Genomic DNA, 15916 nt, shown 5'->3' on the forward strand with positions numbered 1-15916 from the left:
CAGGATCACAGGCAAACTAGGATAGTCAAGACATGCCAAAGTCGGTAACGGAAAACAGTAGCAGAGCACACGGCAGGAAACAGGAAGCTAACACACAAAGGAATACACAATGGTTGATCAGCACTCATGGCCTGCAGTGCGCAGGTTAATATAGGGCTCCCTGATAGGGCCTGGGGTGGAGCCATGCTTAGAGGGGAGGTTATAAAAACCACCAGGTGGAAGTGGCTGACCTCTTAGTCTGAATGCATGGGGGAAGGTAAGCAAACACAGGAAGATCACTGCATAACCATGACAAAGTGCCAGCCACCCTGGGACTGCCCTAATTTTTGTGGAATGTGCTGTAAACTCTGAGGTGGAGGAACCCCCAGAGAGCTAGGCCAACTGAATCATCTTGACTGTTCAGGGAGAACTAATCCTTGTCAGTACAGTGAAACTCTCCTTGACCAACTTGGGACACAAAGTGGCTATCTTGTCTTTGACCGCCCAATTTATGCCAGGTAGGCCGAAAAGGAAAGAACCAGCTCAAATTCCTTCCATAATTCCATTCATTTATCATTTGGAAGGGCAGGGAGAGCCGCTTCCCAGTTCACCTGGAAAGCCTAAAAGAGACATCTTCATTTATTTAAAATTATTATTGTTTTTTTTCATCATAAAACTCACACAATCCAGATATTCTGCCCTTGGAAGCATTACAGTAAGGAATATTGACTTCAGTTTAGACAAAACAAAGGATGAGCGATAATAAGGTCTTTAGGACAAAAGATAGATTTCACAGAGGCAAGAATGGTGGTCTAATTCACTGCAGTGTTTAAAAAGAAAAAACAAAACAACCTAGGGACCTTCAATGAGTATGCCACGTAGTTCTCTAACCCATTTTCTCACATACATGAAAAATTTTAACCTGAAGGAGACAAGGAATTCCAAAGAACTACTCAAGAAAGCCTGCCACCTGCGGTGATAAGCTAAATAGTCCTCATTTATAGATTTTGCCACAAGGAAAAGCTTGTGCCCTCTGGCAATGTAAGATGATCATAGATATCACATTTGAACCTACAGGCCATCCATCTCAGACTTCCAGGAGTCAGATGAACATACTCATGCTTGTGGAGTATGCAGTCTAGGCAACAAAATAGCAGAAATGGACATTGAGTCTTTGACATCAGCTTGAGAATCAGCAGAGTTGCGAGAAAGACAAGCACCAGGTGGGACTCCCACATTTTAGACAGGGAGTCCTGACCTATGGCCTGTGAGTTCCAGAACCAGGAAAGTGGAAAGGACAGGAATTCTCTGCTGACCCTATCAGACCTATGGGTAGCGCAACCTGAAGTTTGAAAAACAACCACATGAATTCAAGGTTGAGAGTCAATTCATAGGGATCTATACATTTCCTGGTCAATCATTATGGTACAAATTTCTGTCCCTGGAGAATACAACACCACCCAAGATTAAATTTGCACTCAGGCAAATTTCAGCACAATACACTCTAGAGTGGGAGACTAGTGGGAGACTCTTAGCTTCCCCTTTGTGGGCTAAGTAAACCACCATGGCCCAATATCAGAAAGTCACTGCCTGAGCTCTTACAAGAGACCAAACCGCATTAGAGCATATCAAGCTGCCTCTGGTTTCAACAGATTGGGGCTTGACGTAGAGCCCTGCCATCTCCGATCCTTGATATAATGATTGACACACGGAAGCCCCAGTTCCGGAGAGCTGACATCTGTAAACACTAGTTTGGAGTGGAATAATGGAGGCTAAATAGCAACAATATAAACCCATATAAGTGGGCTAATGGAACTGGGAAGAATGACTTCTACAACTGAAGAATGGCGACCTCATTGCCAAAGACAAGTAAATGAAAGCCATCTACTTCACCGCTTGACCCTTGCCAGCTTAGGCACGGTGGAGGATAAAACATCCAAGCACAGCAAACATTCCTTGTAAATAGACAGAACCTGACCATCACCACCTTCATATTGCACAAAATCTTCAGGATCCCAGGGCCCAGAGGGAAAGGCATGCCCTTAATTGGTAATGGACAGTGTTCCAGGACTTAAGTAGACTGAAGTTGACAAGCTACTCTACATTCTTGAGTGACCAGCAGGGTATAGCCTTATCTAGCAGCGGGGCTAGATAAGAAAGCGGCAGTGATGGCTCCATCATTAAGCACAGTAATTTATACTGCAATGTAACTCACTCCGGCACCGAGGGTGCCCACCTTCGAGGGAAATTTACAGCCAAAAAGAGGGGTACTTCTTGCCCAGGGGAGGCTTAACCTGGGAAGGCCACAAGGAAAGGTAAAAACTTTTTTTTTTTAAGTGTCTGGAGCAAGGACAAAAAAAGAACATTTCCTATGGGAGACAGCCGCACTTTATAGGCTTCTTAGAGCTTGTTCTAGAGGGATCGGAGGGGCGGAGCAGACCCATAGTAGGCTGACATGAGGAGGTCCCAGAAATATATTTATATATATGAGAAATTGATCAATAACTACTATACTTGCCCCCTGTGTTCTCTGTACCCTTCACAGCTGCCTTACCCTAGTTTTTTCTCAATGCAGACTTTTCTCTGGCCATTGTTCTCATGGCAAAATTTGAATGCAATGCACGTTGCTGTGCTTTTAGAGTTTGAAGGCATCGTCCTTAACATTGTGGTGTACAATGTTCTTATATGCATACATTTATTCTTATAGCATCACTAGCTACTGACAGGTTTACATTATAGTATTAAAGAGCTACAAAAAGCCAGCTACTCAATCTATTTTTTATGAGCAGAGAACAACATGTTCTCTCTGCAATCTAACACAACAAAGAAGACCTTGTTTAGAATCTTGAGTTAAAGATGTATCAAAGGCAAAGATTTGTGCGGCAGAGTATACACTTATACAGTTAGCCGGGTTTTATAATAAAATAAAACTATGGTGTATTTTCAGGGTGTACATATTTTGGGAAATTACTGTAATGTTTGCACTCAAATCATTTTTTATGTCAGTTTAAGATTTTTATATGCACTTTGTGCCTTCCATTACTTTATTACGTACATGGGCATCAGACCAAGAGATAAGTCTAATGTGGCATATTTTCCACTGCTTCTTTGCTTTTGTTTCAAACTTAAAGATTCCTCTTTTCCCCTTTACATTTGTTTACCCTCTTACTTGTACCATTGGGTGGGCCACAAAAAACATACCCAACCACCTTGCAAATCCAGCAATCGTTTGGTGTAGCCCCCATATACAAAAACCAGTGTCTCCAACCACTACTGGTGCTAGCTTCTATAGGGCCTGTACTGCCCAATACAACCACAATCTATCAAGCGCACACCAGGAGACCTCCCAGTCTATTGTGTAGCATCTTGGCCTCAGCTTGTCTCCTCCCAAGCCACGCTACTGTAACAAGATTCACCCACTCACTACAATTTAGCCCATGATTAAAACACGTTAGTTGGGAGTGGTGCAGGAGGACATAAGCTGAAGCCGAACTGTTATACAATAGACGGAGCAGTCTCCCAGGGTGCGCTCTTATGATAGATGATTGTCTGGTGTAATCCACTCCTCTATCTAAGACCTTTGGGTTGCATGCCACTGTCTTCTGTGATGTCATTGAAGTCTCTTCCATGTTCTTTGAGTTGGCCCACTTATGAAGTGGCGGTGTATGTGCAGTACAAGGATCTTTTTCCAGAGCGTATGCAGTATGGACAATATTGTCAAAGCCTCCTAGGATATGTGATGTCAGTATTTCAGGAGGCTTCAGACCACAAGGTGAGTGGATTTGGAGACATCATTCTCACCCAGGCAAGAAGGAAGTCCAGGTCTGGATCATACAGAATTCTTTATTTATAAACAAGATACATACACTAGTTACAAAGCAGTCACAAAGCAGCAGCTGTGGATGGAGGGGGGTACAGAGGTGAACTGTGAATGGAGGTGGAGAGGCAGATGGTAGTCCGACTGACGCTGGTGGCTCCCAGCGCTTCCAGACTCTCAGAACGGCTCTGGGGTGGTGATACACGCCACTTCCGGTTGAAGAAAAAGTAGGGGGGAGCACACGTTCAGAGCATGCAAGCTCCTTCGTTAGGCAAGCCACTCCTTCTCCAATTGAAAGTGAAATGTATTGCTGCCCCAGAGCCGTTCTGAGAGTCTGGAAGCGCTGTGAGCCACCAGCATCAGCCGGACTACCAGCTTCCCCTCCACCTGCAACAGACCGCCTTCCCATAATGAGTGGATGAACCTCCTTAACATTCCAATGCGCTGACAAGGCTATGATCTTGTGCGTTACCAATTGTCTACTTTGAAATAAAAGTTTTTACATTGTTGCACTTAAATTGGCGTTGCTCTCCTTTGTGTCATATAATTCATAAATAAACTGGTTTATGTCTGTAGCACTGACCCCCGAAGGAGCGGCTGATTTTAATGGGTTTACCGTTACCTTCTTCACCTCGATTTGCATCTAGGGGTTTCCCGTGGTAGTCATCCGGGCATTTGCTAATTTCTAGACTGATGGTTGTCACTGGCCCTTCATTGTAGCATTCACATCACACCTACTTTGTGTCTCTTTTTGCCCTCTTTTAGGCATGCTGACCAGCTAGGCCAAGGCACACCTCAGGTCTTGGTAATTAGGATTATCGCATTTCCAAGTGAAGATTCTGACTACAAGTTAGAAGGCTGGTCGCAGGCTAGCCTGAATTTGTAGGAGGAGTCTGAAGGCTATATATCCCTCCTACTCCTCCATCAGATCTTTTGTTGGCTCATTTCTGGGTTCCCACCCACTTGTTTCCCCATGCTTTCATCATTTCATTTACATTTCATACATATTCATTCAGAGTATGCCCTCTTTTAGGCATGCTGACCAGCTAGGCCAAGGCATACCAAAGGTCTTGTTAGTTAGGATTATCACATTTCCAAGTGAAGACTCCAAATATAAATAAATGTCCAAAGAAAAAAACAGTCCCATAAAATTAATGATGAGCAGTGAGTGATCCACACAGCCAAGATCAAAGATGGTTAAAATTAATTCCTTCCACTATAAAGGCCAATCACCAACACCCAGATAAGATCAGGTCAAATAGGCTTTTGGGGACATATTCCCTGCAACAGCACTCCAGCAGAGTTTAAAGCAGGAGTCCGCTGGGAGTTCCGCCTTTTTTTTTTTAAAGCCAGCAGCTACAAATACTGCAGCTGCTGGTTTTTAAAATAAGGACACTTACCCGCCCAGCGCGCCCGCGATGACGGCACCCGAAGCCGATCTCTCGATCGTCTCTTGGGTGCTGCCGCCGCCATCTTGGGTATGGAAATCAGGAAGTGGAGCCTTTCGGCTTCATTTCCCGGTTCCCTACTGCGCATGCGCGAGTCGCGCTGCGCAATAAGGATGGTCCCGCTGCCTCTGGGATCCGTGTGTTTCCCAGCAGGCAGCGGGGGACTTTCGGAAAGGGGCGTAATCTACGCCCCTTTCCGCAGATAGCTATGCCGGAAGTGGGTGCAGATACCTGTACTGTACAGGTACCTGCACCCCCCTCCCCCTGAAAGGTGCCAATTGTGGCGCCGGAGGGGGGGAGGGTTCCAATGAGCGGAAGGTCCACTTTAGGGTGGACCTCCGCTTTAACCAGCCACGGGAACGATGCCTCTGCATATATCTCAGGATGGATACCCCGACTCCCATAAGTGTAATAGATAGATAAAAAGACACTGGATAGTGTAAAACCTTATGACAGATCCTTTATTAAAAACGAGTACTACTCACAATGTATATAAAATTCATGCGCATGTCTCCAAAAATCAATCCTGGGCAAGAAAGATATGAAACCCATTGTAACCACCCATTTATCTTTTGACGTTCATTCTTCAACAAGTGCATTTCTCAGGCAATTTTGGTTCTATAGCAAGCTTCAATATCTCAATCAGACACCAGGTTCCTTCCCACATAATGTAGTATATTGGTAGTCAAAATGCAGAAAAATTGCACATTCCCATTCCATATTTTTATCTGAAGATTTTTGTGTGCTCAGGGCCACAAAGGGCTGATGAACGTGAGAACTCAACTAGGATCACATGGTCTCTGCTCTTCAAGAGCGAAAAATAAAACACATTTATAAAAGACCTGTCATGAGAGAGATATGGACCTTACTACTGCCGGCCTTTTCCTAAAAATGCTCATTGCCTGGCTGTTATCCTAACCTGTTGACTTCAATTAACCATTCACTGACCTACAACAATTATGCAGCGCAGAACTGTCAGAAGTCCTTATCTGCAATCATGTTCCAAGTCAATAAAAAATGATTGAAACCACAGGGTCAGGATCACTGCCAGGCAACCAACAAATTCAGAAGGAGAGGTCAGCAATGGCAGCCCCATATTTCTCTCATTAAAGATTTACCATAACCTATTAACACTTATAATTGGACATTTTTCCAATCACGGTTCTTATTCACATCATCGCCCAGACTGCAGGGGGCGACCTGTTGGTGAGACTGATTTTGGAAAATGTGCTTGTCTCTAGCATCCATATTGGTCCACTTCATCGGAAGAAAGCCAGGCGCTCCCTCAGCCATTCCTCTGTAAGGTCGCTGGTGTTTCTAATCTCAAATACCTGCAATCAGCATAGAAAGAACATTCTATTTGTTAAAGCATATCCAGACTCAAGAACAAAATACATTGATGTGGTGGCTGAATTAATTTTCCTTTTTTTTCCATTTATTTTACCCTGGTAAACCCGCCATTAACTCAATTCCTATCCTAGGGTGACAACTGTACTGAGCAGTGTTGCCTTCCTGGTACGTTAGGGAGTGCGTTAGAACGAAACCACTTCACATCACGAAGATTTACCCCCCTTCATGACTAGGCCATTTTTTTGACAAATGGCACTGTTTTACTATTTACTTGCCTGTGTACTAAACAATCAGCGGGTGCTGGTGGACATCGTGTCTACAGTACCTGCCGATGGGCTCCCACTGTATCTGATCATAGTGGGAGTGGGTCTCCAGCAGCACGCAAGCCTGCCCCAGACCCGTAAGTGTCAGATCACATACTAGGTACTAGGTAAGTGATCTGGCACGGAGCGAGCGTCCTGCCACAGTATATGTGCAGTGGGCGGTCGTGAAGCGCATAACACCTCCCTCTCTTCTTCATAACATGGGGAGGTACTTTGTAGTCCACAGAGATATCAGGGAACAGTGAAACAATAACAGTCCAGAAGCAGAGGGTAGGGGAAGTTATCAGCTCACAAGATTTCTGGCTGGATGAATTTTTTTTTTTTTTGTGTTTTCTTTTTTTGGTGAACAGATATAATAAAGGCCCTGCAATGCATTTCTGTTCCTTCAAAACCCTAAAATTATATCTGCTACGTATAGCGTATTGAGGAGCTATAGTAGTGTAATTTTAGGACCCCTAAACCGGGGAAAGCTTAGGGAAAATGGGTGTAGTTTGCCCAATTATGGTCAGATAGGGCAGGATTTGATAGGTCGGAGGTTGGTGATAAAATTAGTCTAATGCCAAACAAGTGTCACTAAGACCCCATTCACACCTGAGCGTTTTGTAGCTTGAAGCCTGAAGCTACAAAACGCTAGAGGGGGAAAAATTCTATTATTCTCAATGGAGATGGTTCACATCTCCACTACATGTCGCCTGAAGTTCCGAACCCTTTTTTGTCGCTCGAATTGAGCAGATTTGGGCGTTTTTCTTCTTTTAACATTGGTGACCTTTTGCCCTGCACAAAATCGCGGCAAATCACGGTAAAAACCGAATCGTGGGAAAAAACGCAGCAAAAAACGCTTGAAAACGCTACGCTCAGGTGCGAATGCAGCCTAAGAGCTTTCATTTGTTACAAAAAGACATGCAAGCTTTCAGCGCCATCCAGTGGCGGCTGGTGCTCAAAATTTGGGGGGGGGCGCAAAACAAACTGAAAACTGTGCCCATGAAATGCAGCCATTGTGCCCATCATATGCAGCCACTTGTTTCACATCATATGTAGCCACTTGTGCCCATAAAATGAAGCCACTTCTTCCCATCAAATATGGTCACACAATTGGGTGGGATCAGGGCCCCGAACCCACTCTTTTTTGAAACCGATTAGAGCCTCTAGCTCTAATCACGTGCTTAAAAAAAAACACCCCTTCCACCCCCTCATAGGAATCCATGTGTCCAGCGTCATGAAAGGGGCCGGGCACATGGATAGGGAGGCGGCGGCAGGGAAAGGGGTGGCGGCGCCCGTGCGCCCTCAATGCACGGGCCGCCATTGGAGCCATCAATAGGCCTCTTCATCTGCCAACATTAATGACAAATAAAAGTTCATAATGAGTATTGTTTTGGTGTGCTGGTGACACTTGAAATGCATTGGATATATTGACAATGGTGTCATCCATTGATGAGTCACTACAGAAATAGGTGTAGAATGGGAAAAGGAAATACAGCCCCTTGAAGGAACCTGACCCCCGGGGTGCAAGGCTCCTGACCGGGACATAGGTTTACGTGGTCTGTCTAGCCAGAGGGCTTGGCAGACCCCGTAATTTTAAGTCAGCCAAAGCCATCCTTGAATACTAGGTCGGGGGAGCTCTCCTGAAGAGAGACCTCCAGAGGCAGGGGAGGAAGGAACCTGATGGCCACACATCCTCCCCGTAGACGTCAGGGTAAGCCCGAGGACTCAGACACTTCACCCATCAAAAATCACCTACAAAAGTGAAGGGTGAAAAACAGTGGGGGAAAAATAAACATAAAATAAAAAACTGGCCATGCTAAATAGTGCACTGGTCGGGCCCTGAGGCCTGGTAGACAAAAACTTCCCCCGGATTTTAGCCAAAAGGCCCAGCCAATGAGGTGCAATGCAGAAAGTAAGCATAATTTGGTGCTGTGACCATGTGTTCTGTTCACACCGTGGGGTCCCACACCCAAGTGTTACTAAGAGCACCCCTAGGCCGATTACTCCCAGGGGGCACTGCGGACCTTCTGCCTTCCCAGCCCATTGCCAGACAAGGTAGAACGTTCAGATTAGGAGGTAATGGGGAGTACTCCTGTGCCCAACCTGCCTGTGGGCTCCCTGGTTTCTGTTCCAGCTGGGACTAAGCTTCCAAGCCCCCATCACTCCAGCACGTTTGCATAGCCACCACCATACCTTCCCAACTTTTTGAGATGGGAATGAGGGACACCTATCAGCAAAAGTATGCAAGCATAGGACACACCCCTTGCCCTGCCCCCTTAAAGGAAAACTGTACAAACAAAACAAGATTGGTTGAACTCACAAGTGCTTTTTTTACCACTACTATTCCTTTATATTGGATTTTGGAATTTACAAATGCAGCAATTTAGAAATCAGATGACATATTTAGCACTGGGAACACTTTTTGATAGATAAAGTGCATTTTATATACAACTATATAGATCAGACCAAAATGAGGGACAAATAAGGAGGAATGAGGGACAGAGGCACATTGCTCCAAATCAGGGACAGTCCCTTGAAATCAGGGACAGTTGGAAGCTATGGCCACCACTCCAACCTTGGTTAGATCAGGATAATAGCACACCAGCCACACTGGATCACTGATAAGAACATATACTACATTTGATCTTAGCCAAAGGGCCGAGAAGCGTAGGGGTCTCATATGGATTTTGAGGGAGTCCCCATGCTGTTTGTTCCTTTTCTTTTACATTTCAACTTTAAGTGGGGAAGCCCGCTGACAGCTGATGAGTCATCGATTGTTAAGGACGCGGCTTCCCGCCTTCTCCTTAACAACCAGCTATTCTTCACACAGATATCAAATTGGTCAATAATTTTTCAACTGATCTGAATTTGAATCATTTCAAAAATTTGGAATTTGTTAGAAAACAAATAAAAAAAACGAAAATTTCAATGAAATTCCTTACTATTTCATTATAACCAAAAATTTGTCCGAACTTAAATTTGGACTGAAATGAATGTCACATCTAAAAGGATCTGCTACTGATGGTTTGGTGCCAAAGCATACTTTCACAAGCCTAGTGGAGTTAATGCTCCCATGAGTGGTCATATTGTTACTGATGATCGGCGTATACTGTACGTTCTCTTTAATTTGTTTACCTTAGTAAGCTCGGCAATTTGTACCAGTCTGTTCTTACTTCCTGCGTACATCATTTGCTGCTCAGGTTTACAACCTGTTCACAGGGAAAATATAATGTTGAATGTATGGGAATGAGGGCAGGTGCTTAATCAATAACAGTGCAAGGGATAAAGCAGAAGTTCAGAGTGGTAACATATAGCAACTACTATGCCAAAGGGTCCCCACACATCTTATAATCTGACGATACAATTTTTGATGCAGTCAACTTTAGATTTACCAATTCAATGTAATATGTGATCAGTCGCCATTTGTGTGTAATATGTAAACCTTCCTACTTTATTCAAACAATTTTTATCCAAACATACAAGCCCTTGCACTACATAGTTGTTGGTAGATCTAAAGGAGATTGTACAATTAGATTGTAAGCCAGGTGAGCTTTAGTCAAATCACTGAAAGATTTGAAGGCATGATGGCTGAACTTGGCACAAAAGGAAACATATAAAGAAAACATGGCCCCCTAATGCTGGCCGTACACATGCCAATTTTGCTGCTTTCCATCAATGAGCAAACAAGTAAGACTCATGTTAAAGTGGTTGTAAACCCTCACATATACCCATTGAAGTGAAGAGCCTCAGGTAGGACACAGAGATAAAACAAATCCTCCTTCATAATTTGTACCTGTTTATCTGCAGTCTTCTCTTCTCTACATCAGTTCAAAATGCAGAATTTATAAAGCTTGTCTGGTAGTCAGAAAATAGGGGTTGGAGTTACGCTGAAGTTACACTCTACAGAGATTAGCGAGGAGCACTCTGAGAGCTGATTGGAGGGAAGAGACTAACCCCCTTCACACAGCACACAGAAACAGTTGAGGCTGTCAAGCACAGGCTGTGTTCTGGAGCTCCCTCCCTTGTCACTTTTTTTTTCTCTTGGTGTCAAGAACACTTGTCAGAAGTGATTTATGCTGATAGCAGAGGAATGAGGCAGCAGACAGAAATTACATTTAGTGCTCTTAATTAAGGCAAGTACACACTATAGATGGATATGCTTTGTTCATATTTCATGTCAGAGGTTTACAACCACTTTAAACTGTCACATTTTATATATTTTTTCCCTCCCAGTGGCAAAGTTGTCACTGAAACAGGAAGTGAGAGAAATTCTCCAATGGGTAAACAGACAGGAGCAGAAAACTGATAAATGTTCTAAATTTCCTAGATTGCGGAAACGAGTATTTGTGGGGTCCCCTAGTGGTGCTCCTGGCTCCTTGTCTTCTCGAGCACCCCCTCAGAGAACCACTTTCCATAGGGGCAATCGTGCGGGCACGCTTCTGAGTGCTTCTGATTTGTCCATTGACACAGACAGCAGGACTCGGCTCCACCCCTGGGTCCCGTGTCACTGAAGTTGATTGACAGCAGCGTGAGCCAATGGCTCCTACTGCTATCAATCTATCCAATGAGGACCTGAGATAGCGGCAGGAGCTGCTGTGCTTGCTGTCGTTGCTGGAAAGATAGCATTCAGGTAAGTAAATGGGGGGATCTGGGGGGCTGCTGCACTACAGAAGATTTTTCATGCATAGGATGCATTTAGGTGAAAAACCTTGAGGGTTTGCAACCCCTTTAAAGGAACTATGTGCATTATCTGAGATCAGTAATTACATTGTTCTATTTATATCTGTAGTGTAATGTGAACTGAGTACGTCTAGTTCTGGCCTTAAAGAGGGCATAGTATACAGGTAATCTGGATGTCCCACTACTTCCCAGATGTGGACACTTACCGACTGGGCTGGAGAAGATCATGCACAGTGGGTATGAGACGCGCCCATCGTCATGCGTGTACTTGTAACTGTATACCAGAAATGTGTCCTGTGGTTAAGGAAGTCAACAAACACAATATACTCCACAATACACTCTAACCCTGTGCCAGGTTCTCTTCCCGCTAGAGCAGCTCAGGCAGGCAAAATCCTTCTGGCCCAAGAAACAGTCTAGAGAAATGGTCTCCAACCTCCTCAGCGACCAAAACCTCTCCTCTGTGTAAGTGGGGGGGGGGGGGGGGCGGGTTTAAGTTTAGAGGGTTGGGGTTGTGTATGTGTGTGTGCTGCCTGGATGGAGAGTGCTTGGTGTCACCTCGGGGGTGGTGGGCGCTTGGTGAAGTGTAGCCTATGACCTCAGGGTGGGGAGTGCTCGGTGTAGCCTGTCACCTTGGGGGCTGGGGAGTGCTTGATGTAGTCTGTCACCTCAGGGGTAGGGGGTGCTTGGTGCAGCCTGTCACCTCCTGGTGCCGTGCAACTTGTCACCTCTCTTGTGTGTGTTCTGTTCTCTGTCACCTGAGAGGGGGTGTTGCTGCAATCTGTCACCTCTGGGGGGGTGGGGCCATGAGCGGCCTGTCACTTTCGGGTAAGAGCAGCTTCTTCTCCCCCTTCCTCTCTGTAGGTAAGGTGACCACAGTCAGGGAAGGGTTTAGTGGTGGTGGAGAAAGGGAGTTGGTGCCCTCTGGTGGTGGGAGGGTGCTAGTGCAGGTTATGCTGGCTCGCTCGCCAGCTGCCCACCCACAGCCACACGGTCCGGCCCCCAACAAGCCATGGACTGGCACTGGTCTGCGGCCCAGGGTTGGGGACCCCTGGTCTAGGGGTTACCTCTTGAGAAGTTTTATTACAGATCAACTTGGATGAGGATCAGGGAGCTCCAGAACACTAAACAAGAATGCAAGGACACTATCCCCTTTGCAACTAAATCCTCCAAATATTAGGACATGTAGTAGACAGCACTGACGCACCATTAACAATGTCCCAAGCTAAGGCAAGTCTTATTAGTGTGGCAGGGGTTAGCAGTAGTAACAGTCACAAGGATCCCTTTCTCGCTCTGGTCTGTACTCACAGTGTCCCCAGGACTTAAATGTTTCCTTCAGACTCCCGCAGGCAGACTCCTCAGCAGGAACCTTGATGAGCAGGTTGGATCCTCATCGGGATGGCCAGGAAGGACTAGTAGCCCACTGTCTGGGAACCTCTCCTCTAGGGAAAAGAATCCTTCTCTCTGGTACTCCAAACTATTTATGCATCCTCCAACCACCATCTAGGCACACTTATCCAGGGATTGGCTGGAACTACATAAATATTTGGGCTGCTCATCTGAGTCTCCCACCCACTATAGTTTCCAGAAAACAGCAGTCAAACTTGCAGTCTGCAGAGCCCAGAGCAGCCTTAATGTGTTACTAAACCCACAACAGCAAAACCAGTCTGTATATGCAGTAAAGCATGCTTGTTATACTCTCTGTGGAACCTAAGGGATTAATCCTGTGAACTGTGTAAAAATGCTGTTAGAATCTGCCTGCTCTTCCACAGTCCCCAATCCATCTCCTGATAGTATAGAGCCTTGGAGGCAATCTGCACATGCTCAGTTTAGTGGGTATTGCTAGAGAGGTTTTTTTTTTTTTTTTTTTTTTTTTTGATAGGGCATATGTGATCGACACGTAGCCAATCAGCACTTTCCAGACAGAGGGTCAGGAGTCATGCAGCCTCATAAGACAGCCAGAGAAGACTCAAAACTCCTTCTACAAGCTTTAACCAGTGCTTGGCCAGACACTGATAGAAGTCACAAGCCTGCTGTATACTGCTGATGAGAAATGGTATTTAGCAGCTTACTGTATATCTACTCAATTAATAGCATTTCCATGTTTTGTGTACCGTGGGAGGCCAAATATAGTGAATACAGGGTCCTGGGTTTAGTAACACTTTAAGTAATCACATACTGCTCTCCTGATTACAGGAGAGGCACAGCACTAAATTTACTTAGTCCCTAGCAGCCTACAGTATCTAGGAGGTTGCTACACTTTTTTTATTCCTGATAATGCAGGAGAGTATACAGTATGCTCCTGGGGAAGCAAGAAAGAAAACATGTTGCTAAGTTCTGCCTCAATATGCTTGTGCAGATAATTCCGATCTATGGATCAGTCTCCTGAGGCTGGAGACACTCGGGCAGACTGCCCTATGTAGATCGACCACAGGCATGGCCCCTGTACAGAAAATGTTATTGTAGGCCAGCCTTTCCTAACCAGCGCTCCATGGAACACTAGGACTCCTCCTGAAGTTGCTAGGGGGTCTTTGATCAGTGAACAATGACAAATTAATCTGCCACCTGCAATGGCCACCAATTGAAGAGGGCACTTCTACATTGACCACTAATGTGAGGGAACACTACAATTTTAACTGCCTGTGTTTTTTTCTTTAATTCCTTTTTTATTTCAAGATTTTTTTTTTGCCCTGGGTGTCAATTATGATAGGTAGGTCATGTTGTTAATTTTTTTTTTTTTTTAACCTTGTACAAATGATTGATCATGCATTGCTAATGTACTGTGAGTGGTGGGTATAATTATTTATACCAAGATCTGTTCCCCAAGATCTGAAAATTATATCAAGGGTTCCTCAGGGGTAAAATGTTAGGATAGGCTGCTATAAGCAGTCAGCATTACAGGGTGGCAGCTTTGGAATAGAGGTAGGTATTTTTAGGTCAGGAGGGTGCACTAAAAAAAAAAAATGTGCTTTGATTGAAAATGTATCCTGTATCCTTTTATGTCAAAAATACCCTGTGCTTCTGGAACTGGTGGAACATGTGATTTCATACCATGTGACAGTGCTAGGGTTACCATTTGGCCAGTATTTTAATGAATTGAGAGGTATAACTGGGGCTTCTTGCCAATGTTGTTAATAGGAAAGAGTTCATAAGACTGGTATTTTTCCCTGAAAAGAATGCATCCTTAGCCCTTGTACACACGGCCCGACAATTTCCAATGGAAAATGTCCGATCGGACCATGTTGTCGGATAATCCGACCATGTGTGGGCTCCATCGGACTGTTTCCGTTGGAATATCCATCCGACAAAGTTTTAGAGCTGGGCTATAACATTTTCCGACAACATGATCCGATCGGACTTTGTCCGATCGTTTGTAGAGAATTCCGATCGGACAAAGTGCCACGCATGCTCAGATCAAATTTCTAGACCAAAGCTATTGGCTACTAGCCTTAAAGTAGTCCCGTTGGAATGAACAAACGTCATCACGTTCCGAACGATCGGATTTTCCGACAACTTTGTCCGACTGTGTGTATGCAATACCAGTTTCGGACAAAATCCGTCGGACAAAATCCGACGGATTTTGTTGTCGGAAAGTCCAACCGTGTGTACAAGGGCTTAGACAAAGCTTAAGTCTAACATTCAATCACTACGTCCGAATGCTGACACATTATGGAGGCGGTGATGTCACTGCGTCGGACACCATCCAGCACTGGAGATTTGGCTTCAGCAGAGGTAGAAGTGGCTGAGGAGAGTGGACAAGGTGAATATTAGAGGATCAGGGGTCCCCCTTTAGACAGACACTGTCACTTTGCCCTGAACGGAAATGCTGACAATACCTGTTTAACAAAAGATCTGTGGGAATACAATTTTGTCGCTTGGTTGCTGAGCAACTGCCTTTTTCATCTTTTTGACCTAGCTACTGAATTTTCATCTTCAGCAGCTCATCAGGTTATGTAATGCATCTGCTAGTGATCACGGCGCACTATTGATTTGTGGCTGGGTAAAGAAGCATTGAGGCCAGCTACAATATTATTTGTATACCATCTATAAAATTGCCATTATTATTATTATTAATATACAGGATTTATATAGCACCAACAGTCAGCGCTTTACAAAATAGAGGGAGACTGCATGGTTACGATACAATTCAGTACTGGAGAGATCAGAGAGCCCCGTTAATTAGGGCTTACAACCTAAATGGAAGGGTCAAGTGGTAGAAACGGTATTAACTGTGAGCTTATAGAGAAAGTAAATGTTTAGTTTACTATTTAAAGGCAGGATAGGCCTCTCTAAAGTTATGAGTTTTCAGGTATCACTTAAAGGTGGATAGAGTAGGAGTT

The 15916-nt window shown here is 44.7% G+C and overlaps 1 protein-coding gene and 1 pseudogene across 1 annotated transcript in view; both read right to left on the reverse strand.

The window, feature by feature from the left end:
• Positions 1-5679: 5679 nt before the first annotated feature.
• GMFG (glia maturation factor gamma) overlaps positions 5680-15916 on the reverse strand; it is a 30034-nt gene continuing 19797 nt past the window's right edge. The window contains exons 5-7 of the mRNA XM_077479893.1: positions 11786-11866; positions 10035-10108; positions 5680-6575 (exon numbers count right to left, since the gene is read on the reverse strand). Coding sequence (XP_077336019.1) covers positions 6504-6575; positions 10035-10108; positions 11786-11866 — 227 coding nt within the window. The 3' untranslated portion in view covers positions 5680-6503. The remainder of the gene's footprint in view (positions 6576-10034; positions 10109-11785; positions 11867-15916) is intronic.
• LOC143989552 (U2 spliceosomal RNA) lies at positions 9451-9569 on the reverse strand (annotated as a pseudogene).

This window comes from Lithobates pipiens, unplaced genomic scaffold, assembly GCF_037356315.1.
Source record: "Lithobates pipiens isolate NorthernLeopardFrog02 unplaced genomic scaffold, aLitPip1_a1.2 Scaffold_1, whole genome shotgun sequence".
NCBI classification, from domain to species: Eukaryota; Metazoa; Chordata; class Amphibia; order Anura; family Ranidae; genus Lithobates; species Lithobates pipiens.